Genomic DNA, 16520 nt, shown 5'->3' on the forward strand with positions numbered 1-16520 from the left:
GCAGAAGCTGAGCACTTTGTATAACCAGTTTCTTTTAATTACCAAACCAACTCGTTTATAAAGGAAACCAGAGCTTTGAAAATATTTAATTATACAGTAAAAACAAATTATACTACAAAGAGCTTTATAAAGTGAGCAGAGGGTTTTCTGAAGTTAGCAAAATGTTTACATTTAATATACTTAAAACTGAGAACTTCCAAAAAAAAAGAACAATAAACAACACGATTCAAACTGTCTGTGTATTTCTTTGGCCTTTCTATTGCTTAGGAGTGGAGGAGAGGTGCAGAAGTGAGGAAACACTGCTTTAAAACAGTTTTCAGTTTGTTGTGCACCTGGAGTCGGGGGAAGCAGTTTCCAAAGCTCACCTGACTGATGGAACTCCAGCAGCAGCACTGGAGTGCTCCCAATGCAATGGATTCCTGCAGGGAAGGCATCCCTGCTTTCCTGAAAGCCACAGAGGGGTTCTGGAGCACCTTTCCTTGTGTACAACTCTACATCTCAAGTGGCTTGTTTGATCTGGGGGCTGGGTCGAGGACAAGTTGTTGCTTTTTTTTGTTGTTGTGCTCATAGTGCAATTTTGCATCACCAAAAGGTGACAAGGGGGACCTTACCTGCCCTAAAGAGCAGCTGTGTCCTTTAGAAATACTCAGACATTTCCCTGTGTTGCTTTTAAAAAAATAAGAGCATAATAAAGTTGCCAAGGCCAGAGTGTCTTACCCAGCCAGGTACCTCCAGCTGGAGGTGTCAGGAACAGCTCCTGCTCAGGCTAAGAGTGAAGACTGGGAATCAAGTGGGTGGGAAGAACTTCTGGTCCCTGATACAGAGGACAGAGGAGTGGTTTTCATTAGTACAGACTGAAATGGCTTTAAAAGTTGTTAATAGAGGTGAGGCTGCAGCAGGGCAGCCTCTGGCTTTGCCCTCCTGGGAGGGGGTGGTGCTGGGGAGGCAGGACCTGAGCCTTTTTGAAGCAGTCACTTGCATAGCAGGAAACTGCCGGGATACCTGAGGAAAGAGTAAGTGGATACTCTGGCTCCAGAGATTCCTGCCTTTCCAAATCTCACTCACATGGCAGCTGCACACACACACACACACAAGCTGCAGAGCAGTATCAGCTTCATTCCTAAAGCTACAGGGGCATGGCTTGTGAGATTGTGCAGTCTGGCTGGAGTGCAGACAAGTCCTCACTTTCTGTTCCTTGTCTTGTGCAGTGATTTCCTTTACAACAGAGCTTTTACAACTATTTAAAAACTCAAACCTTCCGGTCTTTTTAAATATATCTAACAATGACATAGTCATTAAAAAAAATTTATGAGTAAATTTGCCTTCAAAGCAAACAGAGTGTGGTGACAGTGTGGAAAATCAATACGCATTCTCATTTTAGGAGAAGAATATTTATAGAAAGGGAATTAAAAACCCAAATCTTTCAAGTAAGTTGAGCAGAACTCAGGTGCCATTCATTAGACAAGACTGAATTAGAGTGCTCACGTGCAGGGTTTTTTTCCTAATTTCTGTACTATCAAAATTTAAATTTAATTTCTATAGCAAAAATGGCTATTTCAAAACAACTTCAACCCTGTGAAGTACTTGAAACTTTAACCCTTCTGAAGATGCCAGCTTTTACAGTCCCCAAAGGTAAGGAAGCTTTAAGTGTTAACAGTTCCCACTTCTAAAAACACATCTACAAGATACTTTAAGGTACAGAAACCCCAAACCCCACTCCCACCTCCCTCTTTAGGGGCACCACTGTGGGCTGCAATAAATAACCTTTAAGTTATAACCTGAAACTTGCACGGCAACATTCTGAAAGAGAAGAAAGCAGGGACTCCAGAAGGGTAAATGACATGAAAGGCTCCTCTCCAGGCAGCAGCACCGGCGGAGCTTTCCGCAGGCAGCGCCGGCTCACGGGTGATAGCTCTGCAGGATGTTATCGAAGGGGAACGACTGGTAGAGCTCCTCGGCGTGGACACCGTCGGTGTCGTAGAAGTGCCCGTCGGGCAGGCCGCCCTGCTGGCCCAGCCGGGGCTCGCCCAGCCCCTCCGCGTCCATGAAGCCGTAGGCGGGCTCGGCCAGGCCGGGCTGCGCTGAGGGGAAGGCGGCGCCGGGCCCGGCCGGGGGCAGCTGGAGCGGGGGCTGCTGCCGCTGGCTGCCCAGCACGGCGGCGCTGAAGCGCTCCAGGCTCAGGCTGCCGCAGCCCATGTCCTCCGTGTCCATGGGCAGCCCGGAGCCGCCGGGGAGGCCCTGCTGCAGCTCGGGGCCCGGCAGCCCCGCGGCGCCCAGCCCGTTGGCGCTGCCGAAGGTCCGGAAGAAGCTCGAATCCTTCTCGTCGGGCCAGGCCAGGGCGCTGCCGTCGGGGAAGGCCGGCAGGGAGGCGCTGCCCTGCGGCTCGGTGCTGAAGCTGCTGCCGTGCTGGAGGGAGCCCAGCGCCCAGAACGGGGTGTTCAGCAAGTCCTGCTTGCTCGGCCCCGCCGGCGGCTGCGAGCAGCTCGCGTACAGCTGGCTCGGGTTGGACAGGGCTCCCAGCCCCGGGGACATCGTCAGCGAGGAGGGAAACACGTTGGGTTCTATGGAGAGAATGCCGCTTTTTAGGGATTTTGGGTTTTTTGTGGTTTTTTTCCTTCAAATCACAAGCGGTAAAAGGCAAAGGAAAGACGGCAAGATTGCACGGATGTTCCCACTGTCTATTTGCTTCAGTGCTGTCCAGGATGGACCCCGGAGTTGTAGGCAGCAGCAAGAGAGCTGCTTACTGTCACAAACATCCTTTCCTTAGGATTTTTCCTCCTGAGAAGCTCAGAGGCCTCAGGAACAAAAAGCAAACATTGATTATCTGCTGCTGTGGGATGCAACAGGTGCATCTGTGATTGGTCTCATGTGGTTGTTTCTAATTAATGGCCAATCACAGTCAGCTGGCTCAGACAGAGAGTCCAAGCCACAAGCCTTTGTTATCATTCTTTGCTATTCTATTCTTAGCCAGCCTTCTGATGAAATCCTTTCTTCTATTCTTTTAGTATAGTTTTAATATAATATGTATCATAAAATAATCAAGCCTTCTGAAACATGGAGTCAGATCCTCATCTCTTCCCTCATCCTCAGACCCCTGTGACCATGGTCACAGCTTACCTCACCCCCCTATGGCCCATATGGAGGGTGACACAAAGAACTGATAGCTTGAAGTCTGTACAGTCAGAAGGATTGCTGTCTTACAGGAGCAAACCCTCAAGAGATTAGCATTTCAAGCAAAGAGAGGGCACTATCTGCTTAAAGCACTGTCAGACTGCAGGCAAAAACCCACCTTTCTTAATTGCCTTCCCCTCAGGAGTGACCACAGGGAATGGGGATACCTTGGGCCTCTCCATTGTGTTGGATCCTGTGATGGAACAAAACATGAGTGTGCAGCATTTACAGGGTACAGCTCCAGCTAAATGTAAGTTCACTCAAACAAGAAGGAAAAGACAAATATTTTCCTTACCACAGTCCTGTATGAGCTTCTGCCAAGCCAACGTTGATCTCTGCCTTTTTGCTTTGTTGCCATATGGATCTGGAGAGAAAGGAGTAGAAGGGGAAAGTTGTATTTCTGTTTAAGGATGGCCTAAAGGAGCTCCCTAGTGGCACCAAGTTGTAGTAGGAATTACTTAAAGGAAAACATTGCAGGCATGGCAGCACTAACAAACCATGCCAGTGTTACCCAGCAGTAATTCTGGTGATTTCACTGGAAGAGAGAATAACTGACTGCTCTAACTTTCAAACCCCAAACTCTACTTTGCCGAAGCAGCACTGTGGATTTCCTATTAATTAAGCCACCACCACGAGTCCTGCATTGACCATGGCTGCTCAGAAGCTCATCCCACGGTTGGAGCCGTACCCTTTTCATCTGGCAGGTATCTGAAATCCATGGGCTCACTGACTTCCTGGTCCGAGGGCCTGCGCAGCTGCATCTTCACGGTGACGGGCTCGGAGATGTCCCTGAGGAACGGCGGCGTCCGGAACACGATGGCGACCTGGCGGTGCACGTCGGCCTGGGAAAAGGAGCCCTTGGCCTCCCAGTTGTCCAGCACAAACCTCACTTCTATGTCATCTACGCCAGGAGAAACAGAAGGTGCTTGTCAGGCTGGACAACTGAGAACTTGCAGCAGAAAAAAGAGGGAGCGAAGTGAGGAGCTGAGATCCCACAAACCTGGAAGCTGTTCCACCCAGCTCCAAACCCAAACCACTCCAAGGTGTGTGCTGAAGGGTTTCAGCCCTCCAGCAGGAATGTGTCCATTTGGGAAAAAGGGAGAGAGAAAACCCAGTCCAGGTTACCTTTCTGGACTTTGTCACACAGCAGAAATATTTCATCTCCTCCTTTGACGCTTCCACAGTTCTTGTTCACACGACAAATTCTCAATTCGGCGGTGTTGGGAGCTCCTGGAAGCAAACAGGCAGATTTAATGATTCAGAATTGCTGGGACTTCAGAGTGTGACACCCTGAAATCCACACAAAGCAATTTCCTCCATACAGGAAATTCAGCAGCAGGGTCTGACATTCCATGATCCTACAGCTTATCTCCAAACACAAGACACCAGCACTGTTGTGCCACCACTCCCTAACCATTGTAGAGCAGTCCTAAATACTTCCCCCACTGAGGTGGTTGTGCTCAGCCCCACTGCCCTTCAAGCTGCAGAATTCAGAGCAGTTCTGTGGGTGACTGATTACCTGGTACAGTCACACTTCTCTGGAAAGAGCTAGGCTAGCAAGTCAGGAGAATTCCCCTCTCTGAGGATCTGGCTGCAGCTCTGTTCTCAGAGCTGCTTGGCCATCCAGCCTCTCCTCTGTTCCCCTCTGCAGGTGTCCAGGAGCAGCTCCATAATTTCACACCTTCACTGAGGGCAGCAGGTCCACCCCAAAGCACTCAAACTTCCAGCCCCAGACTGTGGCTGTGCAAGAACAGCCCTCAGGATAGCTGAGGATGGAGAGCTGCCTCCCTCCCAGCATGAATTAGCCCCCACTGAAAGCTGCACAATCTCATGGCTATGGGTGACTCCAGCAGGATGGAGCCACGCTCTGCCTGGTGGTGTCTGGCTCCATTCTGCAGCAGCAGCTCCAAACACATTTAAAATGTCTGGAATGATCCAGCTGGTGCTGCTTGGACACCATGAAACTGATCCTTCATGAGGCTCCACCACAACAGGCTCCCCATTCCAGACTCAGAGAAGAAACCCAAAAATCAAAGCTCATGGTATCAACCTAAAAAAAACCAAAAAAACAAAAAAAAAAAAAAAAAAAAAACAAAAAAACAAACAAACAAAAAAAAAAACAACAAAAACCAAAAAAACAAAAAAAACCCCAACAAATAATCAACAAAAACCAAACCAAGCCAATTTGCTTTAGACTCTCAGTACCTAGAGTAGAGCTCTGGTAACCTCTCACCAGTCCCCATTAGGCAGTTACTATCTGCAGCTCTACTGTCACTGTTCTAGTGGGAGCTCAGCCCCATGCACTACATGACACACACCACTTCATTTGCTGAATGAATCAGAACCCTTCAAGGGAGGGGAAACCAAACAAACCCAGAAACAGCACAGGGCCATGTGATTGACAGCGTCACAGTGAGCTCTTCACAGGAAGGGTAAATTAAGAATTGTGAGGAAAAGCCTAATTTTACCATGTTTCACTTCTGTGTGCTTGAATGGCATCAACAGCAGAGAATCAAGGAGTGGTCTGGGTTGGAAGGGACCTTAAAGATCATCCATTTCCAATTCCCCAGCCATGGGCAGGGACACCTTCCCCTATCCCAGGTTGCTCAGAGCCCCATCCAGCCTGGCCTTGGACACTTCCAGGGATGGGGCAAACACAGCTTCTCTGGGCAGCCTGTGCCCTGGTACAGTCACACTTCTCTGGAAAGAGCTGGGCTAGCTATGAAGGACAAGAAAGAGAAGAAAATACTGGATTTGAAGAGTCCAAGCTGGCTTCCATGGTATCTCTTTGCTCCTAATCTGAGCAGATCTGTGGAGGCTCAGAGCCCAGAGCCCAGGGGTGCCCAGCCTGCAGTCCCTGTCCCCTGAGGGCACAGCCTGGCTGTAGGACAGAGCAGCTCCAAGCAGGCTGACACTTTTAAAAGCAACTAGGATGTGAAACTGAGCAGGGCTGTTCTTTGCAATGTGTGATTGGGTTTATTTACAGAGCTGCTGTGCTACAGGGAGGGCTCTGGGTGTCAGAGCTGCCCACAGACACCCAGCACCGCCCCTGCTTCCCCCACAGCAGCTCTGCAGGCTCTGACATCAGCCCACCAGCTGTAATCATGATTTGGCACATTTCTAAATGGTAGCTGAGGCAGAGCTGCAAATCTGGTGCATCAGTTTTTTATCTCAGCCCTGATTATTTCAGTGCAAGGGTTCTCAGTGACACAATGCTAGCAGCTCCAGCTTCTAGATCGTTCTGGAGGAGACTCTAATTATATCAGAGCCATCTGAGATCATACTCAGCTTACTCACAATGGTTTGTGCCCACATCAACACAATCCTAACAACTTCAGGAAATGCAGATTCATTTTATTCAGTACTTTCTGCTAAAATGGACGTCAAATATTTAGCACGGAAATGCTCATGGTGCAGAAATTAAAAACGCTGCAGGGAAGTTTTTCAGGATTAAGAGTTCTTTTGCTACTCTGCTCCCAGAGGAGTCCAGCACACACTGGGGGCTAAAATCCTCAGCTGCTGATGCCCTAGGGATGCCCAGTTTTGTGGAATGTGGAAAACAATGCCAAGGAGTGTCACACACTTCTGCACCCTCCTGGAGCATGACCAAAGACTCCTCCATTGCCCACCTGTACATGGAACAGCCACCAACCAGGACACAAAAGGCCTTCACACAGTTTCCCACTGGCAAAAATCTCTCCTGCAAGTCACATTCTAGAGCCCTCACAAGGCAAAGGCAAGACTCCTCAAGGGCACAAACAGGCTCCAGAGGACTCTTGGAAAGCAGATCAGCCTTGAGGCAATCATGCACCTCACTACTATCACTTGAATCACTTGGCACATCAGGCATGAACCCTTCCTTGCAATTACACTGCTGTGGTGAACAAGGGCTGGAAAAACACCTGGGTGTGAGTCCAGGAATGCCATGGACAATCCTCACTCTGGCTGGCCAACATTTCACCCTGGGATCATGTCTGAATGTTTGCTCACTGTGCCTTGCCATGGGACGCTCATGCACCTGGCAGTCCCAAGCCACAGAAGCGACTCAAGAGCTGGCACAGACCTCAGGAAGAGAAAGAAGCTGAAGAGAAAACAAAAAGGAAGGCAAAGAGAGCCATGTGGCTGAGCCATTGGTACTCACTGTTGTCGTAGATGGGGTTGGAGATCAGAGGAGGCAGGGCTATGCTGTAGTTGCCGTGCTCATCAGGGAGGAAGGCCTGGAAGCAGAGCCGCACCACGTTCAGGTCGTACTCGTCGATGTTGTGCAGCTGCTCCTCGGGCACTGCAGGACACACAGCACCCAGGTCAGGCACAGAACCAGCACCAATTCCTCACCAAACTGGGGATGAGCCCTCACCAGTACAAGAGATGGAGTTGCCCAGCTGGACAGGGGCTGCATGAATTAATCCCTTGCTCACACCAATGACACTGAAGCCTTTCACGCCTTCCCTGCACCCAATAAGGCTCAGCTCTCTGAGCTCTCCAGCTGTTCCTTGTGCCTGGGTTCCTCACCTTGCCTGCCACAAGTTTCATGTAGCTATAGCTTAAAAGTAATTTTTTATTCTTTGTGCATGATAAAATTTACAAACTTAATGTTGTTGCCCAAGAGAAATACTTTGGTACAAAGGGATCCTAGTGTCCCATTAAAGATTTTCTTTGGCCACATGGTATCATTATTTTCCTCTGGAGACTGAGATGGAAGGCAATGCCTGGGGCAAGAATGAAGCTGAAACAACAGAAACCTCTCCCCATCACCACCAGCAGTGTCACAGCTGTACCTTTCAGAGCAGGGATCAGTGGAGCCATTGGGACACAAGAAGGAAAGCCCTGCTGGAAAGGATCCATTTCCTTGCATATCCCTCCCAGTGTAAAGCCCAGCAATGCATAACCCAAACTCAGCACTTCAATTCTGTTCACTCATTATTTTAATTAATTACAAGACACAGGGCTTGGAGTATCATTACTGAACACTTCATGTATTCCCAGCTTAATGGACAATTCTGGGAAGAGCAGCCCCCTCTGAATTCGACACTTTCCTTTAAGGTGTGACACTAAACCATTGTGTTGGCATTCAATGCTAGTAAAAATGAGAAACTGGCTTAGTTTCACTGAAATAGAAGTACTGATAATTAAAATAATTGCAAGTGTTTCTGTCTCCCCAAACCCCTCCCAGCAGCAGTGCAGCTGTTCCACACTCCTCACAGCTACCCAAAGCCAACATGTGCCAAGCCACCAGATCACCAGCTCTCCACTCCTCCCCTCCCTTTCAAAGGGCTCTTGCAAGAGCAGAAGATTAAACGTGGCTGTGATAAGCAGCCTGGGGACCATGCTGCACTGATTAGATTGCCTGCTCTGACCTTTAGCATTTATCACTGGCTCAGGTTCCCACCCTGCCACGAGTGGGATTCCACAATGCCCACTTGAGTGCCTTCTCCCTTTCACCTTTTGATAAGTGTGAAATTTTAAGTGTGATGAGCTCAGAATACTTTCCACTGGGCACTCTGAGTCCTTCTGCTGCTCTGAGCATCAATTTCTCCTGGTCTCTGGTGCAAAGGGAAATCAAGTCACTTTTCCCCTTTCCAAGCCTGTGATCTGCAGTATCTCAAGGCAAATACTGCAGTGAGTACAAAACTGAGCAACAGCTGTGTGAGTTTCAGAAGTGTTGAGCCCAGGGGAGTCCTGCCTGTGGCACTGCGCAGGTTGGTGCTGGCTGTGTCACCAGACACACACAGTTTTATACTTTAATGCCCTTCCTTAGCTCACCTGCTACCCTGAAAGAGGATCGTTAGGAAATGGGTCTGGAGCAGAGAGCTCCTCAGCCTGACCTGGATTTGGCTGAGTTACAGCCCAGCTGCCTCCGGGTACAGCTGATTCAGGGAACACAGAAGGAAAAGTGCACTTCCAAAGGGCACCTTGCAGAAGGGCTATCAGGAGAGCAGCTCTAATCCATAATCCATGCCCTGACATCATGGAAGCTCCCAAGGACACCCTGACATGAGGGCTCAAATTCCTGTTAGCCATTGGTGACCATGTGGGTCCCTGCAGAGAGCCAAGGGGTGCTCACACCTCAAACCTGTTCACAATCAAACCAAGCACGCAGATTCAGTACCTTTTGCCTGAGTAAGCTGTCTGTGGATGGAAGCTGAGCACGAAATCTGGATCTGGCTCCTGACCCTGAAGCCAAAGCGAGGACATTGTGGTTGTGCAAGCAAGGCCCTCTCTCACGCTAAAGGAGCCTCAGCCCCGCTCTGGGCCCTCCACAGGGAAATGTGACTCTTCCTCAGAAACATCTAACAGCAGACTGAAGCCTAAGAGTACTCTACAAAAGCAAAAATACTCTAGATATGGAGAACATTAGCAATGCTAATGCTCAAATCATGTCATTTCCTCTGCCACAAACTTGCGCAAATTCCCAATAAATCTGTCCAACACCTGACACAGGAGTGGTGTGCCAGGAACAGCAAGGGACAGAATCACTGGGTACAGCTCATTCTATTGCAGCAAAACCACTGCTCCTGATTTGCATGTTTGCATAAACCATTTAATAGAATCTTTAAAAATCTGGGGTTTGAAAGAGGAAGCGTTCAGTCAAGAGTGATTCCTCTTGGGCTATTTTTAACCCCACAAGAAGAACATAACAGTGCAAGAAAAGGAGAACAAGACAGCTGCAACTCCATCTTGTGATGACACGCTTCAAAAAAGAGAGAGACACCAGATTCCATGTGCATATGAAGAAGCACACAGCTTTCACCAATTTCAAAACAAGACAACCATCCAAACAAAACAAAATGCTGTTATTTTTAACAAACATCTAATCCTGCTCCCTCTGAAGTCCATTTGAGAGCAGCCTCTGCCTTGGAGTGGATGCTGGCTGACACCTTGGGAATATTAAAAGCAAACAAAGCCGAGGCAGACAAACAGCCTGAGCAACGCCCGGAGCGCGGCCGGGTGGAGGACGGCCATGTCACCCCATCTTATTCCACCAGCTCCTGTGCAGAGGGACAACAGAGGGGTTAAACCTGACAAACCTGCAGTCATTAGAGTTAGGAAACGCTGTCGAAGATTTTGGGAACGCTATGTACTGGAGAGGAGGAGCAGCCACCCCACCAAGCTCGGCGCAAGCAGGACAGAAACCGGGGCCATCGCAGGTGGGAAGGAAAAACATCATCCCGTGCGGCACCTTGGGGGCACAGGTGTGGTGAAAAAAGGCTCCAACACAAGAACCAAAAAAAAAACAAAAAGGGAAGGAGTTCTCTGGTTTTGGCAAGGGTTCAACTTCCTCTTCTGACTGCTGCTCACTGTGTGGTACCACACCTTAGTGTCTTCATCTGGATCCAGCTGAAAGAGCTGGAGCCCAACCAAAAGCCTGGGTATACTCCTGTGATGGCCCAGCCTAATTATAAAAAATAGCCTTCACCTGGCAGAAATCCTTTAACTGTAGTTAACTCTGCACACAGGAACACATGAAGGACTATTCGTAAGCTTTACAAGGAGCTTTCAGAAGCAACTCAAAGAAATTGAAATAATATTTTAAAAATAACTAAAATTCTAAGGTAAATACGGAGTATGATGTAAAAAATGCTCATAAAAAATACCAGCAGCACCATGGTAAAAGAAATGCAACCCCAGTCACCAAGATTCTGGCAATAGGGTTGCAAAAGGAAAACCTGCAGTTATGGCCAAACCCAGGGAGGATTTGTTGTTCATCTGGAAAGGCACTACAATAACTAAATAATTTCATTATAGATCTGTTTACAACTCTTCTGAAAAAAATGCTGGTTTCTCAGCTTTACTAAATAATTATCTTGGAACTAATTCCCTAATCCACTATCTGCTAAGGTGGGAAGGGACCAACACAGTCCCAGTGTGGGCAAAACACCCCACACATGGGCTGAACTGTGAACTCCTTCCAACCTGAGCTGGCTGATCCAGGCAGCTCCCAGGCATCAGGTTTGGGCTGTCTCTGTCTCCAAGATATTGTCTCTAAAATCCAGAGATACCTTGCTGGGATTCCACTGAATTCCACTGCGAACCTGCTGGATTTGTTTCTGTAACACAAAATTGAAGACTTTTTGGGTTGAACACACCAACGTGCAAGCCCAAGTTTGGAAACAAAATTAAAGATGCTGGTAATGTCAGGCATACTCTTTATTAATTTCTAATTATAGTTTTATTGATTTTTTTAGTATTTTATTAGCTTTCAACATCCAGCAAGGCCAATAAAATGCCATTTATATGATTAACTTAATGGGGGGTTAAGGGCTCTGATGTTCACTCATGAGGTGATACATCAGGGAAAGTGGAAGTTTATTCTGAACACTGAAATGATCAAGGGTTTGGTTTTTTGACTGATAACACCTATCAAACAGCACATACCTCACACAGAGCCCACCATCCAGCTAATGATGTCACCATCTGGAGTGGGCAGCGCTGGAGGCATCTCAGATTAACCTGCATGGAAACTTCCAGGGCAATGTGGTGTGACACAGTCAGAGAGGGGGCTCTGTGGAGAGCACATCTCACCCTGCTGCAAAGGGACATCCTGTGACCTTCCCCTGTCACTGAGGGGCTGCAGGGCCACATGAGCCACATGAGATGTCAAAGAGAATGCCCTTCCACCAGTTAAAACACCCCAGAGATCACACCTCATTAATAATCATCACACATCACTCCCCACATGTGTGGGGAACACACATCATTAATAATCATCATGAGTTGTTTCTCTCTTACGCAGATGAGGGTTTTTAATTTAGGGATATGCTGGGAGCTCAGTTTCATTTAAGGGATGAGACAGAAGTGGTTTGCCTGCAGGGTTTTGCTCCTGGAGTACAAAGATACCCCCCTTGGCCCTGATACCGACTGGGCAGTCTAACTCGGCCCATGCCCGAGGTTTTGCTGCCAAAGGTGGCTCTGCCCAACCTTTCCAGCACTGCTCAGGCTGGCTCGGCTCTCATGTGGTGAATCAGATCAAGGAACTGGTCTGGCTCAGAACTATCTTGCCAGAAGGGAAGAGGAAAAGGCTTGTTTGCAGCCAGCTGGTTCCCACGACAGGCAGCCCTGGCGCAAGGGAATCGGTGGAAGCAGAGCTTCTTCCAGGGCTGCTGCTGATTTACAGCAGGATCAGCCAGGCAGGGAAATGGGCTGCAAGCCACAGGTCCCTCTTGGTGCCCAGGAGATCCATTTCAGACCCAGCTTATCCCCCAGCCTGTGTCTGCTGCAGCCACTGCTGTGCTGGGGCAGCCTTTTACTAACACTTCCCAAGGGGCAGGATCATGGAATGGTCTGGGCTGGAGAAGACCCTAAAGCTCATCCAGATCCATCCCCAGCCATGGTCAGGGACACCTTCCACTGCCCCAGGTTGCTCCAAGCCCCATCCAACCTGGCCTTGGACACTTCCAGGGATGGGGCAGCCACAGCTTCTCTGTGGGCACCCTGTGCCAGGGCCTCAGCACCATTAAAGAATTTCCTTTGTATATCCAACCTAAATTCCTCTCTTTCTGGGAATCCATTACTCCTTGTCCTATCACTACAGTCCCTGATGAAGAGTCCTGGTGAAGCTGGGAACAAGGGGAGGGAAGGACTGCAGCAGCACAGTGTTTCTTCTCCCAATACACCCACACCTGTTTATTCCACTGAGATTCACAAAAGGTAATTTTCAATCAATTTTGCAGAAAAAAAGAGAAAATTTTACCTGTACCTTGAAACAGAACGTGCATCAGCAACACCCATTTTTCAAAAAGCACAAACTCAGGGAGCTGATGAATGCAAACAGCTAAAATTCAGATGCCATTCTACAGTCAGTAAATGTCCAAACTTCTGTGGATTCATTTCCCTGGTTTACAGAAGAAAGAAATGCAGGGGAGGCAAATGGCCTGGCCAAAGGAAGAACTGGGAATACAAATTACAACTTTCAAAACTCAGCACTTGTTTTGTGTAGACGGTGTTTCTCTGGTTTCCTTTCCTGTTTTAATTCAATGTGAAAAAGGTGAAGCTGGAACAGATTTAAACGAGTGTATCCATCAGCCTCTGTACATTCCTGATACCTTTCTTTGGCAGTTTCTGTTTCTATCATAAATAAACAAAGAAGTCAGCATTTTTGTCTTGCTACCTGGTTATTTTCCTTTTTAAACAATTTGAAAGGGGGCTGTCCTTCATTATTAACACATGCATTTTGGAATGAGCAGAAAGGAGCATTTGCATGAGAGCAGAGGAGCAAAGGGCTTCCCAAAGCTAAGCCAGGGCCATGCCCTGATCAGGACACGCAGCTTCCCTTGAGTGGTTTGCTCGGTGCCCCTTCAAAAGGGATTCTCACTACTAAGATTTTACACCTCAGGATGTAACTGGGGGGCTGCACATTTGTTTTAATAAAAGAAAAGAAGCTCAAAGCTCCTTGTGATGTCCGAGGAGATCGTTACAGCAGACACCTTCAACCCATTGCCAAGAGCCGCTCACGGAATCCATCAAGCTCCACAACACTCCCTGTGGAGCTGGCGCAGGTGGAGAGGGGGATGCTGGGGACAACACAGGAGAGCAGCAGCAGAGGAGAGGGGGTTTCTCATGGAAGCAGAGGCGGAGGAAGCGCGGAGGGGGCGGCGTGGGCAGGGCGAGGGCGTCACGGCACAGTGACGAGCGCAGGGTCAGCCGCCGGCGGGCGGAAAGGGAAACGCAAAGGAAACGCTGCGGAGGCACAGCAGACGTGCTGAGGTGTGGGCTGCAGGGAGAGCCTGAAAATGAACTGCATGCTCCTCAGCACGAGCAGCTGCAAAGGAGCAGGAGGATTGAGCCAAGCTCTAGGGAGAGTCAGGTTATCCCCGCTGATAAAACCGCCTGGAATTTGGGGATTCTCACTCCGAGATGAGTCCAGAGTTTTTGTGCTGCCATGCATTTGGCTAGAAAAAGGTCAGTCCTTTGTAACACTGCACTGAGTACAGTTTTTCCATAATTTAAAGAAAACATTTAGGGCTTTTCCTCATTGACAATTAACTCCAGTTGTTATTAACTCAATTGTTGTCTCTATGTCAAGTCACACCCACTCACAAAAGCTCTTAACTGAAAACTGGCTCTTCTTTTAATTTGAGTTGGCTGTACATCAGACAGTGCATGGGAAGACAAGGATATGGCACAACTCAACAGCTCCTAAAAGAAAACAAACACCATAGAAAGCAGACATGGACCAGCTCCACTGGCGGAGTAACTCTGCTCCTTCGATGCTGTGCTATTTGTATCATCATCATCACCATCATCATGCCAAGTAATCCCAGTTGCATGTTAGGCTGACACTGTGCCCCATTTCCCTGGAGTGCTCAGAGATGAGAGACAAAAGGGATTTCTAGAATTCTTGAGATTGTTAGAGGACTAAAATACATGGCACGTGCTTTGGGAACTCCACAGATCACAACCACAGTGTGGAAACAGCAATTCCCTCTCTCTCAAACAAGGCTAACACAAGAGGAGCAACCTGATTGCAAGTCATCCATCCTAGTGAATGCACACAGCTCTTACAGCCTGTGCTGAACTTCACAAGGCACAAATGCTGCCAGCCAACACTGGGAGCTCATAGGGAGACAGCCTTACACAGATGCACTTCAAAAATGACCCAATGCACCTCCAGCTGGGCACACGGTAGTGATCTGCCAACAAGTTCTGATCATCCAGGGATTCCAAGGTAGGCATCAGTCGTTTAGGGTCAATACTCAACCTCTCTTCCCCAAAAGGAGGCTCAGGACAGGGAATGCTTGTCCCAGAAGAAAGTGGGAAAGAAAAAAGAAAAGCCTACCAGCCCACAAGCACCCTCAAGGCTCGTTTTCCATGAAGTTCCTTTGATGATGTCATACAAGAAATGAGTAACACCAACTTGCGACCTGCTCCAGAATGTCTCTGAACAGGGCAGCCAGATGCCTCTCTGAAGACACAGAGGTAAAGCACAATGCAGGATGGATTCAGCACAGCCTGCACAATCCTGGAAAATGTACCAACACTCCTCTGACCTTAAAAAACAAACTAAATCCATACATAAAACTCTCAACCTTGTCAAGCAGCGAACATTTGCGGCGATTGCTGCTCGCAAAACCCTGTTCTGATCAACTAAATAAACACATAAAAACATTCCTGTCACTAATTCTGTTTTATTAGACCTTGGTCCCAGGCCTTTCTGGGCTCTGCTCAGCGTGGGACTGCCCTGGAGGCCGCTCTCAAGTGGCTCTGCTTTGTGCTGACACGTTAACATGCGCCGAAGGGCAGTGACACAGCTGGGGATTGCCAGCGGCCCCTTCTCAGCACAGCCCCTGCCCAGAGCAGGCTCTCCCCTGTGTGTCACCCAGGCAGGCTCTCCCCTGCTGCCAGGGCAGAAAAGTGGCCCCCTCCACTGCTGGACTGGTGGGAAGCAGCCCAGGATCTGCCCGGATTCTACAGAGCTCAACTTTCCGTGATCGCCCAAAATTTATTAGTGGATGTGGAGTCAAGTGTCAACAACTGTAAAAATCTACTTCCTTCTAAAGAAAAGTTCCCCTTTCATTGCTTGAAATCAAGGTAGAGCTGGCTGAGTCAAGGCAACACAATTCAAACCCTTAAAGTGTTTAAATTGTGCTGATGAACTAAACTCTTGTCAAAATACTGTGTGCATAGATAATCCTAACTAGGATATTTGTTCAGATGGGTCATCAGGGCCATCAGCCTGATTCCAAACAGCTGCTCTAAAGTGAAGAAAACTATCAAAGACATTTCTTATTCTGTGATAAATTCAGCATCCTTCTTTCTGTCCCAATTCAGGGACATGTATTTTTAAAGCCAGCCAGAAATCCAGCTCTCAATTCTCCATTAAGGATCTTACCTGAATATAGCAAGAGTTCTGTGGGTATTAGAAAACCCACTGAAGTGTCTGGAGAATCTCCAAGGCCCTGCTTGGGGAAATACACTTAGGGAAATGCATGACTACATTGACATTGCTTAGCTAATAATTTGGGGTATTTATGCTTTTAATTTCATTCCCCCCAGTTGTGCCTGCATTCTGCATGTGCTCGTCCCACTGCAATTGGCCAAAAAATGTTGCAGTGTGCTCCCCACCACCTCTGCGCAGAGAATTAGCAGTAAAATTGCTGTGAGGGGAGCTGGTTTAACAAGTTTATCTGAAGGGAAACCACTCTCCTTTTTTCATTTTTTGCTTTCAAGTTGGTTTTCCACTGGAGCACTCGCTGTGGGGCCACGCAGCCCCTGTGTGTGGTGGTGTGAGGAAAGTGGTGGGAGTGTGTGAGCAGGGATGGAGGGGAGAGCAGGATGACTCCTCCTGAGAGCAGCCCACAGATCAGTCACGTCAAACAAAACCCTTCACAGGTGTGGTTCTGCAGCAGCAG

At 48.3% G+C, this 16520-nt stretch overlaps 1 protein-coding gene across 1 annotated transcript in view; it reads right to left on the reverse strand.

Moving 5' to 3' along the window:
- Positions 1–15: 15 nt before the first annotated feature.
- The window catches only part of REL (REL proto-oncogene, NF-kB subunit), a 29274-nt gene continuing 12769 nt past the window's right edge, over positions 16–16520 (reverse strand). Inside the window, exons 5-10 of the mRNA XM_059468554.1 lie at positions 7313–7453; positions 4297–4401; positions 3860–4072; positions 3467–3535; positions 3290–3364; positions 16–2561 (exon numbers count right to left, since the gene is read on the reverse strand). Coding sequence (XP_059324537.1) covers positions 1900–2561; positions 3290–3364; positions 3467–3535; positions 3860–4072; positions 4297–4401; positions 7313–7453 — 1265 coding nt within the window. The 3' untranslated portion in view covers positions 16–1899. The remainder of the gene's footprint in view (positions 2562–3289; positions 3365–3466; positions 3536–3859; positions 4073–4296; positions 4402–7312; positions 7454–16520) is intronic.

Source organism: Ammospiza nelsoni, chromosome 3 (genome assembly GCF_027579445.1).
Source record: "Ammospiza nelsoni isolate bAmmNel1 chromosome 3, bAmmNel1.pri, whole genome shotgun sequence".
NCBI classification, from domain to species: domain Eukaryota; kingdom Metazoa; phylum Chordata; class Aves; order Passeriformes; family Passerellidae; genus Ammospiza; species Ammospiza nelsoni.